Below are 26,798 nucleotides of genomic sequence, written 5' to 3'. Positions count from 1 at the left end.
TTAGGTCGAGTCTGGATTCAGAGTAAAATTAACAGCGTAGTAGTGTAATATACTACGTAGTGCTAGTATGTAGCGAACAAGATACACATAGATACAGTATCCCCGTAGTCCATTTAGAAAAACTAGTCAAAGATATTGTATAATCGACGTGACTTATGGCTAATTTAATTTCGAGTGAATTTGGTTATTGGCTCATACAAAAAGGACAAGTTCTATATATATTCAACCAATCAGAACGACTCCCGCGTGATTCAATACTTGATTCGACAAACCACGCGTGTTTTAGAATGTTTCGCAAATTCACAATATTTACTTTTCTTTGGAATCACGCTTGGCAGCATTTTAATATATAGAAATATCAAGAAATAATGTGATCCATTCAGTGACATCCATCGCAGCAATTCCCTTGTACTTCGAGATTGTATGTTGGCCACGGATACTGCATGTCGTGTCTACTCGTTGTCATGTTCAATTGCTGCTCCTGGGCCATCGTTTAAGTCTTCTGGGTTAATATCATCGCCGTCGTCATCGCCGTCATCATCGCTTCCATCGTCACTGTTGTCCTCGTTGTCTTCCTTCTTTTCACTCTCAGTAGTTGATGCCTTTCGTGGGGTATTGTCCTCTGATATGGACAATTCTTGGATGATATTTTGAATGCGCTGATCCAGATCCGCCTTGGACATGCGATTTTGGGCGAGAAACGATGTATCTTCGAGTGCAAGTTTGCCCAAGACAGGGGAAATCATCACATTTGCTCCAGACTCGTTGCTGTCGTCGTTTTCTGGCAAGTCTTTTTGGACGAGCAACTGCTGGCCCAAGTATAGCTTGGTCACGTCTTGAATGCGATTCCATTCTCGAATCGACGCCACGCTCGTGCGGTATTGCAACGAAATTGATCGCAATGTTTCGCCCGGTCCTATCGCCACCATTCAATCCGATCAATTACGTGACTGCTGAATATATATATAAATCACAATATATTGTGCTTTCGAGTGGCATTTCATTGTGTTGTGGCGTGGTTTCTCGTTGGAATTAAATCGATTTGATTGGCTACTTCAGATGAGCTCAACATTATTAGCCAATCAAAACCTTCTCAATGAAATTCAACCAATCAGATCGATTGTGGATCGGTTTGGTCGGCGCGATTATTCGATTGCACCCCGTCCCCAAATATTTGTATATCAAATCGACAATATAATATCCTTTTCTTAATATAATCAATCATATTGTGATTTGGTCAACTCAAAATTTCCTCCGGCGGTTGGTTGAATGAACCGCCCAAGAATCGCCGGACCTTGGACATATCATGAAAAACTATTTCTGTGACTTCAATACAACAATCAATCTGTTTAACCAATCATATTGCAACCTTCATTCTTTGTAGCCAATCATACTCCACTGCTCGATTAGATTTGGCGATTTCATCCATCCCCCAATTAATAGGCCCATTTGACAGCACGATACGTACCCAGAATATGAAATCGCTTGCTGCTGACGGCATCGCCATCCCGCGTATGCCATCGCCACTGCCGCAACTGGCCGTCCTCGGACGCGCTTACAAGATGGACGCGATCAAGTTGCAGATCCAGAACTTTGGCGCGGTGGCCGAGCAACGTCTGCAGTAACACGCCGCTGACCAAGTCGGAAATGCAAATGCTGCCGTCGCTGCCGCCAGTCACGACCCGCAGCGAATCAAACGACAGACACGTGATGGCACATGCATGTACGTGCATCTGCCGGCGGGCCGCGCCCGTGTCGCCATCCCATACGACGACCCACCCGCCCTGGTCCCCGCTCACGACTTCGTTGGCTGAGAATTGGACACACGACACAGGATGCACATGTCCGTGTTTCCTGTGTCACACCAATCATCTGTATGTTAGTCTTGTGGCTTTTTACTCAAAATGTGCGGATTCTTTGCCAAATCTATCGATGATCCCCATTCTGTGTACTGACTTTTGTATGTAAAAATCGTCCAGTGTCACACTATTTAATTCATACACTAAGTTGACGTTGATTTCGTCGAAGAGTGGATTTGATTGGCTACTTGATTCTTGTTGTGGGTTTTGATTGGTCGTATATCGATTGTCTGTCGCTTAATTGATTGAGCCCCACACACCAATTTTGACTCAATTTTTATTCTTTTTCATTCTACTAGGAATAAAAGGAATGCAAAAAGCATTCATACATGATATATATATACAGTATATACATGTATATATATATCATGTATGAATGCTTTTTGCATTCCTATACTGTATGTACATATATATATACTGCGACGGAGTGATATGATTTAGCGGGACAGAGTATATACATACATACCATACGTTGCCGTCGCGAGTTGAACGCAAACGAACGCCGCGCGTGTACTGCATGTTGGACTTCTGTTGTGTTGTTATGGAAATAGCAGGTTTCCCTGGTACAGATACATGTTGAAGGTGCCAAAATCGCAGTTCATTGTCTGCCCCAGCAGAGCACACAACGTTCAGATCCATGGCAAGAAACGTGATGGTTCGAAAGTGGGCGGACGGAATTGTCACCACTCGGTCGTACGTAGTAGTCTCGTGCACCTACAAAATAAAACTCTCTCTCGTCATGTCATTGTACCTCGGAATCTGCGTCAACTCTGTCGCACAAACCAGTCTATACCATGATGCAGCAGTCGGCAGTTCCTGCGACAACGAACGAGGTGGTCGCGGCGATGGCCATGACGGCAGCATCGAAATCCGTCAAGCGATGGCGCAGTACGGGCACGTTCTGCACCAGTTGCCACACCAGTAGCGTGCAGTCCATGCTGCCAGAGTACACGTACGCGTGAAAGCAGCACAACGACATGATGGTCTTGGTATGGCCGAGTGGGGCCCCCAAGTGGCGTTGGTCCCCTCCAATATCCCCCACGCCTTGACCCATACAAACCTACAAATACACAGCAACATGACATTTCAACGAGGGGAATGAACGATGACGAGGATAACTCTAGTACCCCCGTGAGGAAATCGTAGACGACGATGGAAGGACCGACCGAGGCGACGGCCGTGTCGACGCCGCCACTGGCGCGCCCCAGCACGTTCTTGTACATGGCGTTGATTGCATTGAAACGAAAGCAGCGGAGGGGGTCCTTGCCCCGCACCCGCCGCATCAACGGACCTGTTTCGGCCTTGAGTTCTTCTTCACACTATCACAACACAGATGTATGTGATGATGTATCATCATCGTAACACCAGAAGGGCAAACGCAAGGCAACACAGCAGTATTACTATACTATAAGAGTGTATTTCACGGTGTCTCACACACATATATATATATATATATATATAGATCGATTGGGAATTCTTTGTGTGTGGTCGCCGCATTACAATATATACTTTAGAGTGTGTCACATATTGTAACGTTAGTGTGTTTATTCTCTGGAGCGACATGGAGAATGAATCGACACAACCAAATGGACACAAGAAGCGGCAGAGGGTTTAGCCAATGAGATTGCAGCAAACCGTCATCAACTTGAAATTAGTGTGTGACTTCAATTAGTGTGATATCAATCATCACAGGACACCTTTTTACATACAAAGTTCAGGACAAACACCCATTGATCGATAGATTTGGCGATTCAGAAAAGTCCATATTTTGGGTTAAAGGACAATATCTAGATTGGTCACATCCATGGAGCCATATTGCACGTGAAAAAAAAACCACAGTTTGCTGCATATATATATATATATATGTGTGTACCTCTTGAATCCGATCGTGCAAGTTGGAAATGCGAATAGCTGCGTTCGCTCGCTCTCTGTCGAGGGCCACTTGGACGACACTCAGTTGGTTGATCAGTTTCTGGACGTTGGCTTTGAAGTCGTCGAGTGTGTACCGCGTCGACACGCCCAAGAACACAGTCGAGTCCACAAACCCAGAGTCTGTCCGCTCACTTGTCTCGAGATCGGCTTCTGCTTGCGCACGCAGCGCCTTCTTCTCGTCGAGCATCATATCTAGGGCGTCAAGCACCTTCTGTTCGTCCATGATCCCCACTTTGCACTGCAGCCGTTCTTGGCGCAGACGCGGCACGATCGCCCCCACGCGCTCGCATGTGCATTCCACCGACATCTTGACTGTGACCCCGACGAGCCGCGCATGTAGCTGGGCCAGCGTCCGCTCCATGTGCTCCATCGTCTGGTCGAGCGCGTATTCGAGGCTGTCGCCCTTAGTGGTGGCGTCTGCGGCCAGATCCACGGCGTCCATCTCGCGGTAGCACAAAGCTATGCCACGCCACGCGGCGACTTCGCCGCCGACGTCGGTCACGTCTTCGTACATCCCCGCGGCTTTCAAATACAAGTCCAATGCCGTCGACCAATCGCGGCTGGCCACGTGGCAGTCTGCGAGTCCTCGGAAGGCCACCCCCCCTTCGATCGGGTCGCCCAACATCGTCGCGATCCCACTCGCCCGTTCAAACGAGTTGGCCGACCGATCATACTGTTTTAAAAGGAAATACGCACGTCCTAGTCGGTTGTATACTTGGCTTGTTTGGGTCTAAGAACCAACGCACACAAACGTTTGTATATATCATGACGAGGACATTAAGAGATGCAATACTAGTATATGGTATATATATATATATATATATAAAACTCATCACACAAGCGTATATATATAATATGCGATAGATTACATGTCGTCTGGATGCATGAGTCCTCCTAATTTGGATATTGAATGTTTACCTGAATGGACCGCAACGAATGAGGTACCAACGAAGAAGAAGAACGGGATGATTTCGAGGCTTGTAATGTGTACTCGACGGATACAATATGCAAGTTGTCAAGTAACGAGTCGTACGTTTTGATGGCAGCGTCGTAGTCACCAATGTCCAACTGGGCATCTCCTTGGTCGCGCAACGACATTTGCACCTACAGCATATGTACAACATTATGAGCAGCGCTGCTACAGTGTCACATATACAGCCATCCACCACCATAAACACGACTGCATGGACATGTATCATACAGCAGTATCGCACATGAACACATTCAACTACACTACAACAGTTTCCGTGTCTACATGAACCTTGTCGTACACACACAAACTGACAGTTGTTCGCCTTGTCCTTTTACAACGTGTAGGTAGTAGTTACTAGTAGTAGTTAGTACCTTGGACTCGACAAACACACCGCGAAGTTGTTGGGACTGCCGTTCTTTGGCAAATACGTTGGTGCGGGTCCTGCTATTTTGGCTCATGGTGTGCGTCGTGGCGGCCAATGTGCCCGTGAGTTGGCGGCACTCGTGCAGCATAGAATACAAGTCGCTTTGGAGGTGTGTGCGCGCCAAGTGCGCGCCTTTCAAGTCCACGCCACCCTTGCCGATGATAACGTCTTTGCGAATCGCATCTTGGTCTCGGAGGCCGTCGATGCATTGCCGCCATCGGTGCCACGCACTCGACACCTTGACCAATACGAGTCGGGTTAGTGCTTTGAACATGACAGCGCGGTTGGCGCGGCGCCGACGCCCGTGCCGCCGCCACGTGTCAAAGACGTAGCTCAGCTGCCTCGACTTGAACTTGAGCAGAACGTTCGCGGTTTGGGCAGCCTTGAACTGGTCAAACTCGCAATCGGCCTCGAACGCGTCCAACGCTGTCACACGAGCGGCGATTTGGGCTTTTTTCACGGCCAGCATCCCCATGTCGGCCTTCTTCTGGTCCTCCACGGCGCGCAAGTCGGCCTTGGTGTCAACGATGTAATATTTTTCAATATCCAACTCTTCTTCCAGCGCCGTGATCAACGCGGGGGTGTAAAACCGCTGCAGCCCCCCTACAGAACACACATGAGCCTGGCATGCTGTATCATATATATATGACACGCAGGAATTGAAAGTAGGCTAAGGTACCGTGCATGGCGAGTGAATCCATGGCTGGCCCTTGAAACCCCCGCGCTCGCTCCAGCTCGGCTTGCTTGTCCATTATGCGACGCTCCGCGGCTTCGATCATGGACACGAGCACGATGCATCGGTCGTCGGCCCACTGAATGTTGTACTCGAGGGTGTCGACGTGCGTGCGTAGTTGGTGGAGTCGGTATTGAAACTGTTTACGCCGGACATGTTGTTTGTCCAGTCGCTTTTGATTGGCTTGGTCCATTCCGTCGTCCGAGTTTGCACATAATGTGGGCTTTGGTGGGGTTGAAGAAGCAGGAGACAAAAGCATCACGGCGGCATTCTCACGGTCACCAGAAGGCATCGACGACGCTGTGGACGCGTCTGAGTCTGATTCCGACTCAGAGTCGCTGTCCACAGGCAGCATTGCGTCCACGCGGTGGCTCAACGCTGGATGGTGCAGTTTGATCGTGTCGGCCACCAGTGTAATGTAATGTTTGCGGTCATATCGCTGGACAAACCCGTTGTAAAACGACGAGTCAATGTACGATGCAGGGCTGTTGATGGCTTCCTGGAGCTCGGCCAACAGCTGCAATTCCTTGCCATGAGCTAATAAAGAATAAACACAAAGTTATACTCGACGACGACGTGATATTGGCAACATACAAAAGTGCACATATATATATATATATATATATATAAATCTCATCACACAAGCGCTATCCATGTGGCATACTACTCGTTGAAAATGATATGCTCAAGGTCACCCCAAATATCTGAATCCGTATAACAATAGAAGTTTGAAGGGACGTAGGGTGTACCTAAGGTTCGCACGGGGTCTAGTTCCGGGGATTCCTGGCCAATCAACCCCGACGCCGACACGGCGCACACGCGCAGCCGCGAATATGCTTGTCCGCTGCGCAGGCCATCGATGGTACAGCACACGACTTGGGCGCCATCTTTCTCGACGCCAAGTAGGTCGTTGCTTGGGGGATTTTGATCGGATCGAGCTACTTTGACGCGCCTTGTAAAGGCTTTGAGCTCGGCCGCACGCAAATCGATAGAGTCTCGGCCATCTTGGACTTGCACAAGGCCTGAAAACGATACCACGTACTCGTCCACGGGTTCTCCGCCACAGTCGAACGGGGGCAGCCAACTCAATGCGATGCTGTCGACGGTAATGAGCCCCACCGATAGGAACAACGGGGGTGTGGGGGGCACCGGATCTAAAACAAGCACCACATATGGCAAAACCAAGCCAAGTCAATCACACAATAGAATAGAGTTCCGCAAGTATTATCACCATCATGGCCTTCAGACTATGCATAACCACTTGCATTGAAAATTGCGGGTAATAACACACCTTTGGTCACGATATCACCATGTATTGGGTCGCTCCAGGCACTCCACCCGTTCTTGGTTTGGCATCGTACACTCAAGTGGCCAAACGTAGTCTTGGCGGGGAGGTGGTCAATAGTGCATCCATGCAAGGCCACGGGCCGCAGCCGCGCGTTCCACTGTGACGTGGACACGTGCGGAAGAAGCGGCTGGAACGATCGTTCGTGCTGGCGATGCTTGAGGGTCTGAAACTTTTCCACGACGAGCACGTGCATCTGTACTTGAAAGTCGACGAGGTCGAGGCCTGCTGTGAACATGGGGGGGTTCCACGCGAGTGAGATCGAGCTGTACGACGTCTGCACCACACGCAAATCCGTGGGGGGTTGGGGCGGCTGCCCCTTGACGTCGTACTTGGACCAAATGATGGCTTTGCGGTCGCAGTCGCGCTGGCATTGCTCCACATGATGCGTCATCCTGTCCGCCTTGACCACGCGATGACACAGCACACATCGATGCATCGTCGGAGGCAAGTCCCGGGCGAGAATCCCGCGACAATATGGTTCGTGGACTGCACGGAGGGCCGATGTGGCGAGGACTTTGCCGCACGTGGCGCATGCTTCCAGGGGAAGGAAGGACGTGTACTTGGCCACTACTTCCTGCATCACTTTATCGACTGCTGGCGGTTGGGTAAACTACACACCCGAAAATCCGTACTAAGAGAAGATGATGCGCCGCATAACGACGTAGAAAGGAGGAGGATACCACGGCAGAATTTGTGTTGACGTGTTGCATGAACTCGACCCGGCGAGCGAGGTCGTCCAGCGTCGACGTGTTATCACGGACACTGCGGGTCGAATGCTGAAGGTTCTGGCTCAAGTACCTACATGGCAACGTGATTCAACAGCACGTGTTGTACTTTCTCCATCACAAACCGAACGGATTCGGCTAAGTCGAAGTGCTGGTGCGTATGCGCGTCGATCATGCGTGTCTTCACGTCATGTTCCACCAACGCCAGCCGAACGTCCAGGGCATCTTTCTTTGCTTGTTGCATCATCGGCAAGTTCGCGATACTTGCCTTGGCAATGGTGCGCCGGTTGAAGAGCCGCCGACGCAGTTCTGCGGCTTTTGCCCCCACACCTTTGAGCACATCGTCGCGTCGCTGTAAAAAGTCCCGCTTCTTCCTTCGATTCCTTAGCTTCTCTGGGTCAATATCTATCTCCATCTTCACGTCGTTCAGCGCTTCCGTCATGATGATCTCAAGGCCATGATACGGAGAACTGTCGGTTTCGCAGCGTTTTGCGCGCCTTACATATCCGGAAAAAAGCCAACCACAATCGTAGTTATCCGGATAAGCTATTAAAATACAAAGTAGTGTGTCATACAGTCAAACAAAACATCGCTATTTACTGTGATATATACTAATTATAATTAAAAGTGCCGTATTTCGGTGGCATTCATTCAAGGGTGCAGCGACAACATGCAGCCGCAGCGGTCGCAAGTGTTGGGACTCTACCGCGATATCCTTCGTCTGCATCGACGAAAGCTAGAGCCTGTCATGCGTGTGCTAGGGGATCGGTATGTCCGCGACGAGTTCAAGCTGCACAAGTCCGCCAAGCCTGAGTTCGTCCACGGGTTCCTCACGGAATGGCAAAACTACCGAACCATGTTGCAAGAACGGCAGACGCATTTTGGACAAGATCTCAGCGCCGACACGCGCAAGCTGCTGGACGATCAGCAAAAGAAGAAGCTTCTGGACTTGCATGCCGCCGCCACCAAGCCCACCGACAAGAACAACACATGAGATGCAACCTCGTAACGTTACATCGATTCATTCTAATCACATCTTTCCACTGGCCGATGGGCGCCGTCTGCGCCATACGCCTTTGCGGGCTCGTCGGTCCAGTTGTGTATCGCACGAAACAGCGCAGGAAGCTTCGTGTAGAGCAACTCGGCCGCAGCTTCCTCCATGCGACCCATGTCCGGCAACATCTCATCCGACACGATCGCATCCACTTCTCGCACTTGCTCCAATAGCTCTACATTCACGTATCATCGTTGGATCGTCAGGGGATGCTACTACAGCCATGATTATCATGGAGCCATCGACATTACCTTCCCACGACAGAACCGTAAAGCACGGCGACGACTGAAGGAACGCGTCAAACGCGGCCTTTGCCGCTTCCAGTTTGCGCACACTATATACACAATTGTCAAGTTTTTGGCCGATAGCAATTTTTCTGTCCATTTTCTTCAAAGTAAACGTCCCTTTTTAACCACTAAGCTAAAAATTGTCATTTATTTCATCAAAAACAAAGGTATTTTTACAAATAATGTCATTTTCATTCAAAATGATATATTTTCATCGGTATTTTCACAAATGTCGTATTTTCATTCAAAATGATGCATTTTCGGCCTCAAATTTAAACCCTTTTTCAAGTTTATTTTACTTTTTGAAGTTTGATTGAATTTCCAGAATCATTTCCAACATTTACCAACCTCATGTGGAGTTTCGACATGGCTGTATCTTCGTGGCGTTGCATGATTGCACTATTCCTCACGCTTGCATGTCCATGGAGTGTTCTTGATGGCACCTCCAGGTCTGCTTCTTCATGCATCTCCCTCGATCTGTCGATCTCTCGTCGAATGACATCGTCCAGTGCCGCCTGGGTCTCTTGTCTCAGTCCCTACTCCATCATCACCATAGATATGTATTCCTGCTCAACATGTTTCCAACTAATAACTGCCCACTTTGAATGCATCCACGACTTCGGACTGCAGAAACAGCAGCAGTTTGCTCTGGCGGTCTAATATGTCGACCACCAGTGCGCGGTTCGTTCGAAACGCAGACGCCACGCTCGTGTGTGCATGATCCAGTCGAGTTTCAAACGATGCCATGGCAGACATGTGGTCGGCGGCAGCGGCGGCGGCGGCGTCCAGTGACTTGAGTTCCAACACCAACTCGTCTCCGTACGATTGCAGCCACTCGAGTTTCGTTGCCGAGGTAGTTGCTGCACACGGCGAGACTCCACATGGACTAGGAGTGTTCTATGGCCATGCTTGACAAGATGCAGATCGACATGTATAAAGCGGTGGGGGGGATATTACGTGAAGAAGGAGGTGGTCGCACTCTTGCTGGCGACGGGCCAGTTGTTCGTACAAGTGATGCACGTGGTGCTGTACTTGGGATTCAATGTCGTGCAATGTATGTCGGTTACGATAAGGCGTCAACGGGGCCAGTGTCGGGTTTGTTGTTGCTGACGTAGTACTAGCTTCAAGTTCGTCCAAAACGACTTTGCCCGGTAATTGCAACACCGCCTGCAAAAATGTAGTACAAGGAAGGTGGCGTTTAGTAATACTAAATGAGTAGTAGCTTGTAGTAGTGCATAGTAGTTGTAGTTACCTGAACTGTCTTGTCGGTGGATGCAGTGCGTGGCAGTAGGTGCCGCGGAGATGATGACGGCTGGTGGGGTCGTGACTGCTTCAGCAAGTCTTTTAGACGACGCAAGGCGTCCTGGACGACGGCTGATTGATGGGATTGCGATGGAGGGGAGGCAAGTGGCGGTGTGAGCACTGTGTGAAGGTCTTGGACAGCAATAGCTCGTTCTTGATGCCGATACTGGGTCTGTAGCACATATGTGTCTTCAAGAAGCGCTTGGATGGGAGGGTCGCAGATAGATGTCATGGCTTGCTCTACACTAACTAAGTTGGCGATAGCTTGCTTGTTTTCAGCCTGTAACTTTGAAACGGCGTCATGAAGGAGTCGCCTCTTCTCGGTGAGCGCCGCGATCCGCCTCTTCTTGAGCTCCATGGCATCCCTACAAGTAACGCATCGTCAGGACATATAGATTCGGTAGACTCACGGACTTTCTAAACGTACGGAGAAGTCATCGCTTGATGAGACACGTGCAGGTTGCGCCGAAGCATGTTGATGTCCTCGGTGGATTTTATGTTGTGTTGGACCCAGGACCAGATGTGGTCCAGTGCCCCGCCTTGCATCAACGTCTCGACGTCCTCACGTCGCAACTTGCCAGCTTTGGCATACCGCCCTTGAGGCTCGTATCCTATCCGATCCAGGAAGGCCACAAACTCGTCATGTCGCCGGCGAGCGGCGGTTGCGGCATTTGGTGTGGACATCACACGAGAAACTCATGGATTTCATTGGTAAATTCAAATATTATTTTAGCCAATCCACACGTATTCTACATAACCTTTCACAACAAGATCGCAACAATACCTACTATTAATAGTATAGATCCTGGCAAATATGACTTGTCTTTGATTGCCTCCTTCAGCTGAATATGCATGTGTCTACATTGCCATGGCGTCAGCCTAGTGAACTGGGGAACTTCTGAGCTCTCTGTAGCCACGGCGCTTTGCAATCGCGTGTCACTGCATCTATGCAGTACATAGTCCTGCATGGATGACACTTCGTACAGCACTAACATGCATACCCTGATGGCTACATAGTAAAGAGACCTCCAAACAACTTCATATTATTGTCGTCAGAAGCCTTTCCAGCCATTTTTCATGGCAATCGCATACCGATTGTGCCAATCTTTGCATCCGTACTCGTCCACACAAGGATTGCCTTCGACGCAACTGCAGCTCTCGAACCCCCGCCCATCGTCGTCCTTCTTGTCAGCCTTGGTCATCGACGCCGCACCTTCCATCGTGGCGGCAGTGGCCCGCATCGCCGCTTGATCTCGCGCCAACTGGTCGGCTTCCTGCTCAATGTAGACATAGTACGTCCTGTCTGCTTCGAGTCCGTGGTACGTTCCGACGGGGTCTTCTCGCACAAACACGTCTACGTGGCCTTCCTTTTCGACCTTCGTGGGGGGGTCCCATTCTGAGAGGTGGATGCGACATTGGGGCATCACAAAACTCAAGCAATACGCGTCGTCAACGACGGCGGCCGTGGTGCTTCCCTGTGCAATGTCAAACTGTTCGCTGTACATTTCGTACTTTAGCACGACGCGGCCATGCTGCCGCCTGGCCAGCGCTGCTGCTTCACCTTCCCCATGGTCCTGCTCGGTGGCCTCCAGCGCTTCTGCTGTTTGTGCAGCCACTACTGCCACTTCGCCGGCAGCAGCGTTGGAGGAGGATGCTTCTTCCGTGTTGACGACGCTGATTTCAGCTACGTCAGTTGGAGCTATACTAGTGTCGGCCACTTCAGTGAGTTTTTGGACAGATATAGGTCGAGTGTCGATGCTTGGCATCTTTTGAGCAGTCGAGGCATTCGTGTCCGAGGCTACACGTGGTGTAGTTGAAGGTTTGGACCTTTATCATGCAAAGATGCGTACGTACCTTTGGGTGTGGGTTGTTTGGTGGGGCTGGCCGCCTTGGGGGTCGTGATCTTTGGAAGAGTTTCCGACTTCATGTCAGGCTGTTTGCCTTTGGAAGGGGGGGATTTACTAATGGAGCCTGTATTTGTGGTTGCAGCTGCTTTGGACGGGGACAGTTGCTTGGACTTCGCTGGCGGCATCGGCTTGGGCCCCATCTCGCGTGGGTCTATAAATAAACTCGAGTTGCCGATACACTCGTTGCATACCGCCGACGACTTTGAGTTCGAACGAATAAATGAGGACTATAGGCGCACGTTCGTACTGATGACGCTCGATTCAATAATTACGATATATTAAAGTGTACGGACGGGGCTTGTTACTACAGCGCCAAGTCTGGCGCAATGTTCCAGTCCAACATAGCTTTCAGTTTGCCCAGTAATGTCTTTCGTCTGAGGGGTGCAACGACCACATCCACGTGAGTATACATGCTGCAGCTGTCAAGCAGGGGGTGGCGGCGGCACGGCTGACACTCCAGCCACTCCACCACCTGTTTTTGTCGAAAGTCTGAGGCGTACAAAAGGGCGTGGGAAATGTCATACGTGCTTGTGCAATGGTACAAGTACTCGACCACGTCCAAGAAGCCCCCGGCTGCGGCGAAGTTCATCGCTTGCTCGGTGCAACCTTCGGACCGGTTCTGGCGTAGAAATTTCACGATTTCCAAATGTCCTTCGCCCGCCGCGAAGTCGATGGCGTCGGTGGTGCATCCGACGCCATTGTGGTGCGCGTGGAGATACTGGACAATGTCCAGCCGGCCGTCTTCCGCGGCGGCGTCCATGGTGGCGGGGGTGATCATGGAAGGTTGAAGGAGGCTCGAGTGGCCCGCCTTGAGGATAGTATACGCGTCCGTCCAGTCTATGGCGCGCTTGCCGCGCATGAAGCTTGTGATGAGTGTGAACGGGCCCCCCGTGGGATTGAACACGACGCCGATTTGATGCGCGGTCATGGTGTGGTGGTGGTGATGGCTGCTGTTGCTGGGGGTAATATTGGGGTACGTTAGTGCTGTCATTTCGAATAATGAGCCAAGATGTATGTACATTGTTTTGTGTATTTTTCTGTGGTACAGAAGGCACTCGGTGAACCTGTTGACGCGACGGGCGATTGTGGCTGCGAAAAGCGAACGAACAATCGGCGACCGCTGATTGGTCCAATCGAGGCTTGTGGTCGTGATGCGGCGGCGTCACGGTTTCACATTGACTTGGACTGCGTATGACCCTGATTTGAATGCGTTTGGTGCATATATATGCGATGTTTCGACATGCATTCAGCACGGTTGAGGCGTCGTCACACTGCCACAGGCCATGACACGTTATGTTGGGCTACAGTAGTATAATACTACGTAGTACTCATGACAGATTAAGATGCGCTGACGGACTTGACAGAGGACGCTGCCATGTCATCGATGGCGTGGGTGGCGACTCCTTGCTGCACATGCAACGTTAGCACTTATGGAGAGCTTCTCCCTACTTGAAGTGGGCACATCCCTTCTCTTGCAACGGAAGTTACATGATGGTGGATGTAACTAGTGCATAAAACCTGGGCTACTGACCAGCCAGCGACTAACGGCTTCTCCAGTACAAGTTCACGTTTACGTTAGTAGTTTGTTCGATGTGAAACCAGACTACACCTCAGGTCCATGCACATATATCATGCCTATATTGACTCCCTCTAGTAATTGATCGTCGCATTCACCATCGCCACAATTAGCATTTTCGAATTGCGTACGTACGCAATACGGAATGTAGCCACACGGACCACCACCCAGCAAAAGCGTAAAATATGTTCCAACGAGTGATTGATACTAGTATAACGGTACAGATATATTCACTCCAATTTTGGACGTTTGAGACAGTTCGCCAAAAAGCTTTTGAGGCAATTCTCAGCTTGCACAAACTATATACTATACCAGGTTTAGTACTACGTGTGCCCAACAGGTAAGTTAGTTTGGATTGGTTTCGAGAAGGTTCTAGGTAGAACCAGCCAATGAAAATTCGAGAAATTTCGCGAAAAAGCCAATCGCATCCCTGCATTCTTTTTATGATATCCAGGCAGAAATTCGACAGAACGGGGTTTGATTGGCTTAGCTGGTTCTTGAATTCAAATAATACTCGACGTTGTCATCACACAGGTTCTCCCTTGGTGAAATCTGTACGCACTGCCCTACTGCATTGTATAATTCCATCACCATGACAGTCTACTTCGTTTTTCAGCCCTGTGGATTATTTTATTATTATTGTTATATTTATAATAAATATTTATAATATTTTTCACCGAGTGTAACCACTTTTCCTGCGATATTTTATGCAACTCACAATACCATATGAGGATCGTTGGCGTCACTTTCTAAATCGTGTAAAAAAGAGGAGGCTGCGGGAAATCGTGAAAGTTGAGCTGAAGTGGGAAAAATTTCATACTACTAATATATATAGTGCTTTATTTAAAATTTGTTGGAGGTATGCTTTTGATTTAGGCCGAGTCTGGATGCCGCAGAAAATTTGATGTAAAATAATATTCTGATAAGAATTCCCTTTACCAATGGGAGGTGAACTCGTTTAATGTGACCTCTTGATACAACCATGATGGAATGAGAGCTATTGCTGGAATATCACGTAGTAAACATTAAGCAGTTGAAACTATTTTCTGTCAGAAAATAGTGAAAATTCGACGAACTATGTGAATATATATAAAAGTCAAGATTTGGGACCCAAACACACAAAAGCTGTCGTTTCAAAACTTGTCATAATATTTCTGAAAGTTGCAAAAAGAGTTGTGTTTTCTGATAGTTTATGTGGCATCCAGAGTGGCCCTTAACCACTCTGGATGCCACAAAAACTGTGATAAAGTTGAAATGAGACAGTATTTCGGAACGGAGTAGTAACTACTACCTCGGATTGGAAATGATTGATAGATAGGTTTACCGGTTACGTACAAGGATTATTATATTATACAGGTATTGTCACATTTGCTGTACCACACTTCTCCACCTAAACCTCTATAACCAGATAAGTTCAGGAGAAATCGGTGTACAGAAATTATTCGGAAGCGTAGTGAAATTCCTGATCGATTAACTTTTAAGATATTCTAATTAGGACTCTCTAAGGATTAAAATCGGATTTCTAGTGAAATTCTCTACCTGAAGATTTTAACTGAGATACAGTTCTTCAAGTGTCACCAAAGTGAAACCTATCAATCATTTCCAATCGGAGGTAGTAGTAGTAGTACATAACATCTCGACCGACAAAGATCAATCCCCAATGTTAAAATTATGTATAAACGCGATATGAATCGAAAGAGAATGTAAGCTACCGCGGCGAATACATATATTATTACCCCGACGCACAAAGATATATCGATTCAGGAAAAATCTCTTCAAACAAGAATATATCACCAGACCAAAATATCAAAATTCAAGTACTAGTAGAATTTTTCCCACACATCAGCTCATCGTTTATAATCGCCTCCAAGGAATATTTATTATTTATCTTTGAAAAATATCTACTCAACTACACGACGAGGCCATCCGCAGCCGCGAGCTCCTGGATTTCAAGTGTCAGCGCCGCCATCACTTCTTCTTTCGACCAGTCCTTCTTGTATGTGTGTCTTCTATCCCCCAATCAAATCCAATTAGATCCAACTGCCGTTGCAATATACTGTGTATATGGAGCAACAACGCCAGGAAATCACTTTACGGTACGTACGAGTGCTCCACTTTGAGAAAGCACCGACCCACGTCCACCCGACTCGCTACGGTAATTTTTACAAAAATGTGACTTATATCTGCAGGCGAATTAATAATATTTCATACCTTCGCAATGCGCCACTGCCGACTGAAACTTGTTGGAATTCCGCAACGTCTGTGGATCGTCCGATATGAAAAACACGTTTCCATATACTATATATGGTAGTGGACATATATATCGTAGCAGACATACATGCAGCTCGTTCATGCGGTGCTGGAGGTCGTCGCAGTACGCGCCAAACAGAGGCTGGTCTAGTGGCTCGTGGAAATTCAACTTTAACGGGCTCGTACACACGACAAACCAGTCCTAAAAGTCCAGTTATTCACGGGTGCAACACCAATCATATATATATAAAGTGACTGGATATATATATACATATATATATTTATATAAAGTGACTCGATATATATATATATTATATATAACTACTTATGTACATGGCCTGTCGCTTGAACTATGCATTCGTTACGGTCAACCTGACACCTGTCACAAACCAAGCACGGTAACCACCAAACCAAAAATCCAATATATATATATAATATAAAGTATATACACGACATGCCATCCAAAGACCCACAGAATTTATATATATATTATATATATATATATACAAACTACCACACGTACGTACATTCGTCGCAACCATTTCAAACGCAGTCACTTGGTCCAAGAACGTTTGTTTCTTCATGGCCGTACTATGATTATTATTCGTACCCACCAATATTAATATATTTTCTAATCTACATACTTCTATATATATATATCAATAAATCAAGGCCACCACACGTAATAGTCGTGGACGTGTGAAAGGCCTTATTGTATCTATTGTACCTGCAAAAGTCGCCCACGTGGTCGTGCAGGTGCATCACAACCGAAATGAATGCTTCAACGAGCTCAAGCTGTCGACTGGAGAGCGGACTCTCTGGCGAGACTTCGGCGTTGGCGCGGCGGACGGTGTGGCAGACGCGCCAGTGGGGCAGCACCATGGACCGCAAGTGCGCGGTGAAGTGGCGGATCTCATGCTGGATCTGCTTCTCCAGCTTGATGGGACCGGCCTGCAGCGCTTGCTTGTACTTGACGAGGCTGCGCTCGTACAGTCCCTTGAGCTCGGCCTTGTGCTTTTTCAGGTTGGTCGGAAGTTGCTGGTTTTGCACTTGTTGAAGTATGGCGTACATGGCCTAGTTGGGTTGGTTGTGGTGGATAACGTCATTTTGTGTAGCGTTAGTTCGGGGTATAACGATAACGTCACCTCGCGCTTTTGGGATAGCAGTTGCAGCAACGATGCATGCCGCTCGACTTGGACGTGGAATTCACGCACGTGGACGTCGAGCTCTTGGGTCAACGTTGTAAACACGTCTACTTTGGTCGCAAATTGATCTAGTCGGGTAGTTGTAGGCTTAGCAGGTGGAGGTTGTGGACCACGGACCTTGGTAGTCCGTGTCGTACAGACGAAGTGCGTTCCACGGTTGCGGACGCGGGTCAAAGCTCTGCTTCTCTTGCTGCAGAATCTTGATGTACGCAAGCAAGTGGTCGTACCCGAGGAACAGCGGCGTCGCCTGAGTTACAACGTTGATCTTGTCGTGCACTAGGTTCAAAAAGGGCAGCATTTGCGGTAGCTTCTTCTGCGCCAGCGCTTCGAGGCTCTTCAGTTCTGTCTGTGCGTGGTGGAGCAAACTCACGAGGCAGCTCATGTGGTCTATGATCACATGCAGCCCAAACCGATACTTCTCTGTGAGGCGGCGCTCATACCGACCCAGCACGTCGGCCTCCGTCGTAGCCATTTGTCCGTCCGATCTTGGACGTGCTTCGATTATTTTGGGCATAGCAAGAGTATCCGGATGACTGCCTGTCTCAGTACGCAATAAACTTGAAATTCATTTACTTTTTGAATAATAGATGATAAATCTGTATAAGGTAAACCACTTGCTTCGAAGTAATCTTATCCGGAACCCTATGCCGCTCTTCTTAAATAATAGATGGTTCATCTATATCAGGTGAACCAGTTATCCGGAATCATATGAAGTTACTGCTGTTTCAGTATCCGGTTATCGTACTTTCGTAACGGCCGCAGCAGTTTCGGCTTCCACTGCGCCTAGCCAGCCTTCCCGAGACGATGGACGCCATGAAGGGAGGAGGAGGCGGTGGTGCTCCAGGCGGCGTGGACTTTTCGCTCCTCCAACGGGAGTACCGCAACATGGAGATGAACCGCAAGTCGTACTCGGACGAGTCGCATCAGGTGATGCGTCGGCAGCAGACTGTGATTGAAAAACTGAAGCGGGACAACGAAGACATGAAGAACGAGTTGGCGTTGGCGACGCGGCACATCACCGAGTCGAGCGCGACCGCGCAGCAGGAGAGCATCAACCGCATGCAGGACCAGATCGACACGTTTGTCAAAAAGATCGCTGCCGAGACCAAGCACTCGGACACGCTGGGCCAGCAGATCACCATCATGAAGCACAAGGTGCTGCACCAGAAGAAGCACATGGGCGGGGTGAACGCCGCCAAGGAGAACCATCACATGGTGAACAAGCAGATCCGCATCCTCGAGAACCGCCTCGACAAGTCATTGGTCAAGTTCAATGAAGCCCTCGCCCAGAACAAAATCCTTCGCGAGGAGATTGACAACCTCCGGCGGGAACGCATGATCTTCGACAACATCTACCGCAAACTCGAAAAGGACCACAACGAGCGCAAAAAGCAGATGGCCAACATCATTGAGCTAAGCAACCTCAGCTACGAACAGCGCGACTCGGCTCAAGTATGAATTATTATATATTTCTCTGTTGGAGACTGAGATGTCAATGTATATATATGTATATATAATCGGATTGAAATGTCTGCCTTGACGATTGCATCCAAACTAGACTTTGACAGACCATATCGGGTGATGTTGTTTTCTTCTTTTTTATCGATCCACGTTACTGTTTATGATTCCGTTTTTCTCAAATACAATCATATATATATATATATATATATATATGACCATCAAACCGGCCGGCAGAATCATCATCATCGTCGTTTCAACACCATAGACTACATAACAACCAAAACAACTATATCGTTATGGACATACTGTTCGACTTAGATGGAAATCAAAGCCATCGACCAAGTGAACCGGCAAGAAGCCGACGAACACCGTCGGCAGATTGGCGAGCTCTTGGACAAGATCGAAGAGTCCAAGCGGCGGGCTGATTTGGCCCGGGAAGCCCAGATCCGCGAGTCCCAGCGTCGGGAGAGCGCCGCGCATATGGGCGACGACGACACGTTGAAACGAAAGCTGCAGCGGCAGCAGTGGGGCGCCGTCAAGGACAAAGTCCACGTCCAAGTGAGCGTCGAGCGCGTGCAAAACTACGAGGAAGTGTTTGCCAAGCTTAAAGCGGCCACGGGCATCGCCGACATTGAGGAGCTGGTCACGACCTTTATCAAGAACGAAGATCAGAACTTTTCGCTGTTCAATTACGTGAACGAACAGACCAACGAGATTGAAAAGCTGCAAGATTACATCGACGTACGATTGTCCCTTTGACCCCAAATGTAAAGGCTGACGTTTGAGCGGACTTTTTGCCAAATTGATCGATTATTGTTTGGATTGACTTTTGTACGTACAATATCGTCCAGTGTCACACACCAATTCGATGTTGCATTGGCCCAAGAGTGGATATGATTGGCTACTTGATTCGTGATCAAGGTTTTGATATTGGTCGATCGATGGTCTGCCGATTTGGTGATATGCGTTTCCTTACATTCCCCCTGCCACCCCCCCACATTTCCCTGCATCCCCCCTACGTTTATCCGATGCACCTTTCATTTCCCTGCATTCCCCCTGCATCCTCCTTATATTCCCCTACCTCCCCCACTATTCCTCTAAATTGTATCCCATATATATATCCCCACACTAACATTGCCGACTGTTGAAACTATGTAATACGATAGTCGCTCAAGGCGGAAGAGGCCAAGTACTCGGAGGAAACCGGGGACGACGCGCACCAACACAAGCAGTTGCTAAAAGAGCTCGAGTCGAAGCTGTCCAGCACCGAGCACGCGGCCGACAAGTACGAGACCAAGTACAACGACGCGCAAAAGAACATCAACGCCGTCAAGCTGGCAATCCACACGCTGTTTGCCAAGATCGGGTGTAACGCCCAAGCCATGTGTGAGATGCTGGGCGACAACATCGTCACAGAAGTCAACATGATGCAGTACCTGGGCATGGTCGAACAGCGCACAAACGAAATCCTGCACGTGTACGCCGCGTATCAAAAGCACCGCAACGCCAGCGTCGACGTACCCCCCGAGGCGGCGGCGGCCGCAGCAGCCCATCACACTTCGGGTACGGCAATACAGTATATGAAAGGCAGGCTGGCTATACATGGGATATGTGTGCGTTTATATTTGTATATATATATATATACGCGACTACTTTGGACGTGACGACACCTGCAATATCTACTCAGTTGACTTTTTAACGTTACTCGGGTTTATTCGTTTTGGGGGGGTTTGCTTGAAAAATGTTGTAAAATCAAAGCTTATTCGTTCGTGTAATAGTTGTTGCATTTTATTTAGTGTGATGATTGTTATATATATATATGGACACACGTTTGATCTTTCTACTTGAATTTACTTTTGGCTGCAGGTCATGGCGTGTCGTCGCATCTCTTGCACGCTGTGCTCGGCATCGGCCCCACGGCGCCCATGGGCGGCGATCCGCTTCAGATCAACCCCCCCAACTTGGAAGACTATTCATCCGACGACGAGGAAAACGTCGAGCAGGCCGACCAGATGCATCCGCTGTCGCGCGACGAGCTCAAGCTCAAGACCCTCAAGGGACTACGTCGAGGCAGCAGCAGCAAATCTCCTACCCCGTCGTCCAAGTTCAATGCCGCCGCCACCACCCACTCGCCGGCCAAGAAGAAAGGATAATATATTAATAGTATTGACAAATATATTGCAATTTAAAGGGGTCCATTTTTCAGCCAAATGGATACGTTTCAACCGAACCGTTCTCCAATACACGGACGACCTATGAAGGCCTCGCCATGTCAACAACCCGCACACATTGTGATAACGTTCGGGTTGTGAATATTCTGCACTATAATAGTATTGTATTATTAATTATTAGTACTACAATAGTACTGTACAACTATTTTTAGTACTATAATACAGCGAACCAACTGTACTATAATTATTAGGAGTAACATATAGATGACTCGAGGTTTATGCTATGGCGCCGACGGTGTCCATAGGGTGCTGATGATCGTCGTCGTCGTCGATGTAAAAGTACAATTTCGAGTACGGACGGAGACTGTCGAGGGTCTTTGCACAGAACGGACAGATGCTTTTGCCGGAGCTTTGCACCCGCAACGCCACTGCTTCTGCCGCCAGCGTCGCCCCAGTCATGTGCCCGCACGGATTGAACACGTAGCCCGGAAGCCCGGGAACGTCGTCACAGACTAATCGGTGGCCATTCAACGGGGCGAGTTGAAGGGGTACGAGCGAACTCGGCGTGCGACAGAGTGGACATGACGACGCCATTTGGGCGTTGTATCCACACACGTGGCCACAGGCAGGATACACGTGCGGCTGCAAGCCACGTGGAATGTATGCAGGAACAACTTGGTCCTTGTCGATGGGAACATGTTGTGGTTTGGCTTGTGGGTGGTGGTTGGTGAAGTGCAGCGGGGTCAGCTGCACTGGACAGTGAAGCGTTGTTAGCTCTAGCAACAGTGAAGTAACAGGTCTTGAGCTCGGACGAAGGACAAACTTGACGTAAACACCTCCAATGTCTAGAATGCTGCCGTGCATTAGCACAGCTTCCGTCGTTATGGGTGAACCAGTGGGTCGCGCGAATGAAGTGCTGGACGAAGCCGTGGGGACAGCGTACAAGGACCCATGCACAGACACTTCAGCCCACGTTTGGGAGTCTGGCCGCCAGAGGCGAAGGCCATTGCGGGTCAGCGCATCCACAGTGTGCGTGGCTGTTGAACCTGTAGAGGACTGTATCCCACACACGGTGATCTTGAGGTCATCGCCACTGCTGCCACCACCATGGCTCGTCGATACCATAGGAAGGATACACTTGGCATGGTCTCTTGACCAAGTGGAAGTCCATTGTTGGCAGGTGGGGCAGAATTTCGGCGCGTTCAGTGGGACCATGACTTGATGGTCCGTGTCGAAACCTCCAGCGAACACACGACAGGTGTAGGGCGGCGTCCGGTCACAGACGATCCGCGCCGTGAAACGAGCGACAGTGCCTTTGGCGCCATGCAAATGGCCCGGCACGACAAAGTCGTTGCATGGAGATGGCTGCCGCCCCAGTTGAAACATGTCTGCTTGGTTGGCTGTCGACGGGGCGTACTCTGTCACAAGTGTCGCGGTGTCGGTGACGGGTACACATACATACCGGCTCGATGTTGCCTGCAACGCGTGGTCCAACGCATGTGTAAACGCTCGCTTTTGAAGAGACGATTCAACGAGCACAGTTTTCGTCGGGACTAGAGCATTGGCAACAGGTCGCTTCACGAGGCCAAAGTGGCAGTTCGGCGCCCCCACTGGGACCCACTGGCTCTTGTCTACGGTTGCGGAAGTGGCTTGTCTTCTTTTGTAGCTGCTGTACCCCAACACCACGAGCTCTCCATAACTCACGACACATCCATCGTCAGTCATTTTCCAAAGTGTGCAATGCATGGATTCAACCTAAACCTGAAACGGCCAAGGGGCATTCCATCCGGTAATATCCGGATGGAATGTCGCGCCCGTTACCTGTAACGCTCGTGCCTGTCAATCTCGCCACTAACGTTACTACTGTAATAGTATGGCAGGGGAGATCCATTCCTAATCAATGTTAAGTCAGAGTGATGGGGATGTTAGTCCAGCCTAACCTAGGCAGCGAAAGGCACCCACCTGTGCTTGATGTACAGCTGGCAATTACACTGGTGGACTAGCGTTGGACCATCACAATACCTCAGTCATGCCCCCATTTTTGCACGACCATGATTTGATAAATAAATACAGGTGTACTGCACGTACGAACTCTATCTCTGGAAATCTGTGCTTTTGAGGGTTTACAGTGTTAGCAATAATGTTAGCGTTGCTTCGGTGAACCTGACCTGGTTACCGTTAACGTTAATTACTAGATTTATTAGACCGATTTGTACTAACTAGCTAATGAATCGACCATTCCATTTTCGTGGATCACACGATAGTATGGCGAGACGCCAAGGGGTCAGAAACGAGGGTAATAATATCATATCTGGTGGTTTACTGTGACATCTCAATCCGTACTACTTCGAAGTAGTACATGGTAGTACAGTACTGTACTGTAGTTAGCAGCTACGACGCCCCATCCCATCGCACTCTGTCACATGCGAGACGTCGTCACATGCGAGACGTCGTCACATACATTCGCGTCGTGGTCCCATATTATTCACCTCCACCATAATATGTACATACACGCCGCCCGCCCAAACATCTTGTCTATTACTCTATCAGCCAACACCATCTTACGACGCCACCGACGGGTTCACTTGCCCCGCTAGCTGCTCGTCCCACGTCTTGTAGTCGGTGTATCCGACCTCCCCTTCCGTGTAAAACAGCTCCCGGACGTACGGCGTGAACGGGTGGCCATGCTTGATCCGGCTGGGCAGGTCCGGATTTGAGATGAAGTACCGGCCGTACGCGACGGCATCGCCCCCTCCGCTGGCGACGACGTCCGCGCCCGACTCGGCCGAGTGCCCCCCCGCCACGATTAGCACTCCATCGTACGCGGCGCGGAACGGCGTGAGGTTGATCACGGTCGGATCGGGCGCGTCGCCGGCATCCCAGCCGCCGGCGATGCGCGGCTCCACGAGGTGGACATACGCCAGACGCAGGGGACTGAGCAGCTTGAGGAGGGTGCTCCATGTCTTGACTGGGTCGCTGTCGCTCATGCCCTGGAACGACCCGAACGGACTGAAGCGAATGGCGGTCTTGTCGGCGCCGATGGCGGCGGCGACGGCGGCCGCCACTTCCACGGGAAGCCGCACGCGGTTCTCCAGCGAGCCGCCGTACTGGTCTGTCCGCTGCGTGTTGATTTGGTCGTTGATGAACTGGTCCAAGATGTACCCGTTGGCGCCGTGGATTTCGACGCCGTCGAATCCGGCTTCGATCGCGAGCTTGGAAGCACGGACGTATTGTGCGATGAGGTCGTGGACTTCGGCGGTGGACAACATTCGTGTCACTTGACGGGGCTTTGGACCTTCGGGGGTGTTGACGGGATTGCCTTCCATCTGGAAGGACGCCGACGACGGTGGCGCTCGACCCTGCGGGTCAAATAGCGAGTGGGAACTCCCACCCACGTGCCACAATTGCATGAAGATGAACCCTTCCTTTGCATGCACCGCGTCGGTGACCGCACGCCATTTCGCGACGTGCAACGGATCGTAGATGGACGGGGCGCGGATGTTCGGGCGACCTTCAGGACAAATTGGAGACGCTTCCGAGATGATCAACCCGCCCTTCGACGCGCGTTGACCGTAGTACGTCGCCATGATCGCCGACGGCACGTTCTCCACGCCGTCTTCCAACGCATGCGCGCGGTACCGACTATATAAGAGTGACATGAGAATGGAGATGAGGAGGAAGTGTCATCATACGTGAGTGGCGCCATGACGACGCGGTGCTGAAGGGTGATGCTTCCGACTTGGAGAGGTTCGAAGAGCTGAGTTGTCGCCATTTCCCTGTCAAACCGCAAAGATTCTCAAAATGACACCAAATCAAGGCGCAGGCAGTGTTTGATTACTGATGGCAATGACTCGACGAAAGCTTGCAATTTAATTGGTTGAATAGAATTGAAATCAGAGCTTTGATTGGCTTACAAATATCGGATTGCTTGCTGCCTTTTTTCATTTTGGTAAGGTACGTACAATACAAATACCAAGCATATTATGGTACTGGTTTACAGGCACGTAAAACAACGTAGTAAATTAAGCATACATAATTCAAAATGTATCGCCTACCTTCAATTTGAAGTCGTACGCATGTTTACAAACCTTCAGTACACATGGACATTTCAATGTGTGAAAAATACCAGCCAGGGTAAATCGCATGCGATTTGTACTTGAACTTTACAGTGTAAACGTTACTGTACCGCGTACAGTACTACTACCTCGACAACATGGATTCACACATAGGGTTAAGGGGCCGGCACGTCGCTCGTGTCAGCAGCCGTGTCGTGCTTATCCGACTGGAGCTGTTCCCACGTCTTGTAGTCGGTGTAGCCGACCTCGCCGGGGGTGTAAAACGTCGTGCGGTCGTAGGGCGTGAACGGGTGGCCGTGCTCGATGCGGCTGGGCAGGTCTGGGTTGGAGATAAAGTCGCGGCCAAACGCGACGAGGTCGGCGTCGCCACGCTTGACGGCCGCCTCCGCCGTGGCCGCGGAGTGCCCGCCCGCGACGATCAGGACGCCGTCGTAGGCTTCGCGAAAGGGCCTCAAGTTGAGCTCCTCGGGGTTGGGCACGCGGTCCCAGCTTCCGGGGATCCGGGGCTCCACCAAGTGGACGTACGCCAGGTTGAGTGGATTGAGCTTCTTGAGTAGCGTGGTCCATGTATTGATCGGGTCGCTGTCTTGCTTGCCCTGGATGCTCACGTACGGACTGAAGCGGATGCCGGTGCGGTCGGCGCCGATGGCGGCGGCGACGGCGGTTGCGATCTCCACTGGCAGGCGGAGGCGGTTTTCCAACGAGCCGCCGTATTGGTCGGTGCGCTGGGTGTTGATGTGGTCGCTGATGAACTGGTCAAGGAGGTAACTGTTGGCGCCGTGAATCTCCACCCCGTCGAAACCTGCTTCGATGGACAGCTTGGCCGCACGCACGTACTGCTGAATGAGTTCCGCGATCTCGTCGGTACTCAACATGCGCGTCTTGGGGTCGCGCGGCTTTAGTCCGTCGCGGGTGTTGAACCGACCCGTGCCAGGCTCCATGTCGAACTCGGCCGACGACGCCGGCGGGCGGCCCTTCACGTCAAAACCAGAGTGAGACCATGCACCTACGTGCCACATTTGGAGGAAGATGAATCCGCCCTTGGCGTGCACCGCGTCGGTCACGGGCTTCCATCGAGCCGCGTGCAACGGGGTGTAGATGGACGGTGCCAGGATGTTCGGTCGGCCTTCGGGAGAGATCGGAGACGCCTCGGAGATGAGCAAACCGCCGGGAGACGCGCGCTGGCCGTAGTATGTCGCCATGATGTCCGTGGCAATGCTCTCGTCGTCGCCTTCCACGGCGCTAGCGCGGTAACGCGTCAGAGGCGCGAGGACGACACGGTGGCGGAGTGTCACGGCGCCGACTTGGAGAGGTTCGAAAAGTGCGGGAGCTGCGGTTGCCATGATGGGCGTGAATTCAAAAGTAAACGCAGACTTGCGTCGGCGGCACAGGGCAGGCGCATGATATGACCCTGCACGACGTGAGCCGGGGATTGGGCAGAGCGCAATCAGATTAGCTCTGACTTCAGGACGTACGACGCTGAATACATAATTAATAGTCAATTTCGTACTGTTT

The 26,798-nt window shown here is 50.1% G+C and overlaps 10 protein-coding genes across 18 annotated transcripts; 2 read left to right on the top strand and 8 right to left on the bottom strand.

The window, feature by feature from the left end:
- Nucleotides 1-269: 269 nt before the first annotated feature.
- Nucleotides 270-8,460, bottom strand: H257_13788. 2 transcript variants are annotated; one of them, XM_009841450.1, is made up of 13 exons: nucleotides 8,120-8,460; nucleotides 7,950-8,067; nucleotides 7,213-7,879; nucleotides 6,671-7,075; nucleotides 5,868-6,458; nucleotides 5,136-5,791; nucleotides 4,710-4,895; nucleotides 3,733-4,521; nucleotides 2,987-3,178; nucleotides 2,653-2,919; nucleotides 2,326-2,573; nucleotides 1,469-1,854; nucleotides 270-916 (listed from the first exon to the last, which is right to left on the bottom strand). In XM_009841450.1, exons 1-13 carry the CDS (start codon nucleotides 8,434-8,436, stop codon nucleotides 453-455), a joined length of 5,286 nt encoding a protein of 1,761 aa, XP_009839752.1. In that variant the 5' UTR covers nucleotides 8,437-8,460; the 3' UTR covers nucleotides 270-452. The 2 variants fall into 2 exon arrangements, with proteins under 2 accessions (XP_009839752.1, XP_009839751.1); XM_009841449.1 differs by having other exon boundaries at nucleotides 2,326-2,919.
- Nucleotides 8,461-8,583: 123 nt separating this feature from the next.
- On the bottom strand, nucleotides 8,584-11,642 carry H257_13786 (hypothetical protein). Of its 4 annotated transcripts, XM_009841446.1 has the most exons (7): nucleotides 11,065-11,642; nucleotides 10,588-11,002; nucleotides 10,293-10,502; nucleotides 9,936-10,232; nucleotides 9,684-9,871; nucleotides 9,300-9,382; nucleotides 8,584-9,223 (listed from the first exon to the last, which is right to left on the bottom strand). In XM_009841446.1, exons 1-7 carry the CDS (start codon nucleotides 11,319-11,321, stop codon nucleotides 9,021-9,023), a joined length of 1,653 nt encoding a protein of 550 aa, XP_009839748.1. In that variant the 5' UTR covers nucleotides 11,322-11,642; the 3' UTR covers nucleotides 8,584-9,020. The 4 variants fall into 4 exon arrangements, with proteins under 4 accessions (XP_009839748.1, XP_009839746.1, XP_009839747.1 ...); XM_009841444.1 differs by having other exon boundaries at nucleotides 9,684-10,232; nucleotides 11,065-11,354; XM_009841445.1 differs by lacking the exon at nucleotides 8,584-9,223 and having other exon boundaries at nucleotides 9,241-9,382; nucleotides 9,684-10,232; nucleotides 11,065-11,354.
- Nucleotides 8,618-9,029, top strand: H257_13787 (hypothetical protein). Its single transcript, XM_009841448.1, has one exon. The coding sequence runs from the start codon at nucleotides 8,665-8,667 to the stop codon at nucleotides 8,986-8,988; it is 324 nt and encodes a 107-aa protein (XP_009839750.1). The 5' UTR covers nucleotides 8,618-8,664; the 3' UTR covers nucleotides 8,989-9,029.
- Nucleotides 11,643-11,652: 10 nt separating the features above from the next.
- H257_13785 (hypothetical protein) lies at nucleotides 11,653-12,690 on the bottom strand. Its single transcript, XM_009841443.1, has 2 exons — nucleotides 12,492-12,690; nucleotides 11,653-12,435 (listed from the first exon to the last, which is right to left on the bottom strand). Exons 1-2 carry the CDS (start codon nucleotides 12,682-12,684, stop codon nucleotides 11,690-11,692), a joined length of 939 nt encoding a protein of 312 aa, XP_009839745.1. The 5' UTR covers nucleotides 12,685-12,690; the 3' UTR covers nucleotides 11,653-11,689.
- Nucleotides 12,691-12,848: 158 nt separating this feature from the next.
- H257_13784 (hypothetical protein) lies at nucleotides 12,849-13,472 on the bottom strand (the record flags this gene model as incomplete). The annotated part of the gene is made up of 1 exon (XM_009841442.1): nucleotides 12,849-13,472. One exon carries the CDS (start codon nucleotides 13,470-13,472, stop codon nucleotides 12,849-12,851), a length of 624 nt encoding a protein of 207 aa, XP_009839744.1.
- A 2,507-nt stretch (nucleotides 13,473-15,979) lies between these two features.
- Nucleotides 15,980-18,086, bottom strand: H257_13783 (hypothetical protein). 5 transcript variants are annotated; one of them, XM_009841440.1, is made up of 9 exons: nucleotides 17,946-18,082; nucleotides 17,693-17,899; nucleotides 17,516-17,643; nucleotides 17,098-17,444; nucleotides 16,898-16,961; nucleotides 16,459-16,572; nucleotides 16,332-16,380; nucleotides 16,225-16,270; nucleotides 15,981-16,126 (listed from the first exon to the last, which is right to left on the bottom strand). In XM_009841440.1, the coding sequence occupies exons 2-9, from the start codon at nucleotides 17,871-17,873 to the stop codon at nucleotides 16,030-16,032; spliced, it is 1,026 nt and encodes a 341-aa protein (XP_009839742.1). In that variant the 5' UTR covers nucleotides 17,874-17,899; nucleotides 17,946-18,082; the 3' UTR covers nucleotides 15,981-16,029. The 5 variants fall into 5 exon arrangements, with proteins under 5 accessions (XP_009839739.1, XP_009839742.1, XP_009839741.1 ...); XM_009841437.1 differs by having other exon boundaries at nucleotides 15,980-16,126; nucleotides 17,693-18,086; XM_009841439.1 differs by having other exon boundaries at nucleotides 15,981-16,129; nucleotides 17,693-18,082.
- Nucleotides 18,087-18,329: 243 nt separating this feature from the next.
- On the top strand, nucleotides 18,330-21,232 carry H257_13782 (hypothetical protein). The gene is made up of 4 exons (XM_009841436.1): nucleotides 18,330-19,027; nucleotides 19,355-19,777; nucleotides 20,203-20,599; nucleotides 20,903-21,232. The coding sequence occupies exons 1-4, from the start codon at nucleotides 18,380-18,382 to the stop codon at nucleotides 21,187-21,189; spliced, it is 1,755 nt and encodes a 584-aa protein (XP_009839738.1). The 5' UTR covers nucleotides 18,330-18,379; the 3' UTR covers nucleotides 21,190-21,232.
- Nucleotides 21,233-21,483: 251 nt separating this feature from the next.
- On the bottom strand, nucleotides 21,484-22,932 carry H257_13781 (hypothetical protein; the record flags this gene model as incomplete). The annotated part of the gene is made up of 1 exon (XM_009841435.1): nucleotides 21,484-22,932. One exon carries the CDS (start codon nucleotides 22,930-22,932, stop codon nucleotides 21,484-21,486), a length of 1,449 nt encoding a protein of 482 aa, XP_009839737.1.
- Nucleotides 22,933-23,649: 717 nt separating this feature from the next.
- Nucleotides 23,650-24,997, bottom strand: H257_13780 (hypothetical protein). Its single transcript, XM_009841434.1, has 2 exons — nucleotides 24,900-24,997; nucleotides 23,650-24,849 (listed from the first exon to the last, which is right to left on the bottom strand). Exons 1-2 carry the CDS (start codon nucleotides 24,977-24,979, stop codon nucleotides 23,769-23,771), a joined length of 1,161 nt encoding a protein of 386 aa, XP_009839736.1. The 5' UTR covers nucleotides 24,980-24,997; the 3' UTR covers nucleotides 23,650-23,768.
- Nucleotides 24,998-25,335: 338 nt separating this feature from the next.
- H257_13779 (hypothetical protein) lies at nucleotides 25,336-26,680 on the bottom strand. The gene has a single exon (XM_009841433.1). The coding sequence runs from the start codon at nucleotides 26,624-26,626 to the stop codon at nucleotides 25,439-25,441; it is 1,188 nt and encodes a 395-aa protein (XP_009839735.1). The 5' UTR covers nucleotides 26,627-26,680; the 3' UTR covers nucleotides 25,336-25,438.
- Between the last annotated feature and the right edge of the window lie 118 nt (nucleotides 26,681-26,798).

This window comes from Aphanomyces astaci (assembly GCF_000520075.1).
Source record: "Aphanomyces astaci strain APO3 unplaced genomic scaffold supercont1.51, whole genome shotgun sequence".
In the NCBI taxonomy this organism is placed as follows: domain Eukaryota; phylum Oomycota; class Saprolegniomycetes; order Saprolegniales; family Verrucalvaceae; genus Aphanomyces; species Aphanomyces astaci.
This window is presented reverse-complemented; position numbering and strand designations above follow the sequence as displayed.

Coding starts and splice junctions, on each gene's coding strand:
- H257_13787 (XM_009841448.1), top strand. CDS start 8,665: ATGCAGCCGCAGCGGTCGCAAGTGTTGGGACTCTACCGCGATATCCTT.
- H257_13780 (XM_009841434.1), bottom strand. CDS start 24,979: ATGGCGACAACTCAGCTCTTCGAACCTCTCCAAGTCGGAAGCATCACC. Junction 24,850..24,899: donor GTCGTCATGGCGCCACTCAC/GTATGATGACAC, acceptor ACTCTTATATAG/TCGGTACCGCGCGCATGCGT.
- H257_13786 (XM_009841446.1), bottom strand. CDS start 11,321: ATGTCCACACCAAATGCCGCAACCGCCGCTCGCCGGCGACATGACGAG. Junction 10,503..10,587: donor CCACCGACAAGACAGTTCAG/GTAACTACAACT, acceptor ACATTTTTGCAG/GCGGTGTTGCAATTACCGGG. Junction 9,872..9,935: donor AAGTCGTGGATGCATTCAAA/GTGGGCAGTTAT, acceptor ATGATGGAGTAG/GGACTGAGACAAGAGACCCA.
- H257_13782 (XM_009841436.1), top strand. CDS start 18,380: ATGGACGCCATGAAGGGAGGAGGAGGCGGTGGTGCTCCAGGCGGCGTG. Junction 19,028..19,354: donor AACAGCGCGACTCGGCTCAA/GTATGAATTATT, acceptor TGTTCGACTTAG/ATGGAAATCAAAGCCATCGA. Junction 19,778..20,202: donor AGCTGCAAGATTACATCGAC/GTACGATTGTCC, acceptor GTAATACGATAG/TCGCTCAAGGCGGAAGAGGC.
- H257_13783 (XM_009841439.1), bottom strand. CDS start 18,047: ATGGCTACGACGGAGGCCGACGTGCTGGGTCGGTATGAGCGCCGCCTC. Junction 17,644..17,692: donor GTACGACACGGACTACCAAG/GTCCGTGGTCCA, acceptor CTACCCGACTAG/ATCAATTTGCGACCAAAGTA. Junction 16,381..16,458: donor ACCGCATGAACGAGCTGCAT/GTATGTCTGCTA, acceptor GACGATCCACAG/ACGTTGCGGAATTCCAACAA.
- H257_13779 (XM_009841433.1), bottom strand. CDS start 26,626: ATGGCAACCGCAGCTCCCGCACTTTTCGAACCTCTCCAAGTCGGCGCC.
- H257_13785 (XM_009841443.1), bottom strand. CDS start 12,684: ATGGGGCCCAAGCCGATGCCGCCAGCGAAGTCCAAGCAACTGTCCCCG. Junction 12,436..12,491: donor CAAACAACCCACACCCAAAG/GTACGTACGCAT, acceptor CACCACGTGTAG/CCTCGGACACGAATGCCTCG.
- H257_13788 (XM_009841450.1), bottom strand. CDS start 8,436: ATGACGGAAGCGCTGAACGACGTGAAGATGGAGATAGATATTGACCCA. Junction 8,068..8,119: donor GACTTAGCCGAATCCGTTCG/GTTTGTGATGGA, acceptor GTTGCCATGTAG/GTACTTGAGCCAGAACCTTC. Junction 7,076..7,212: donor TGGTGATATCGTGACCAAAG/GTGTGTTATTAC, acceptor TGCTTGTTTTAG/ATCCGGTGCCCCCCACACCC.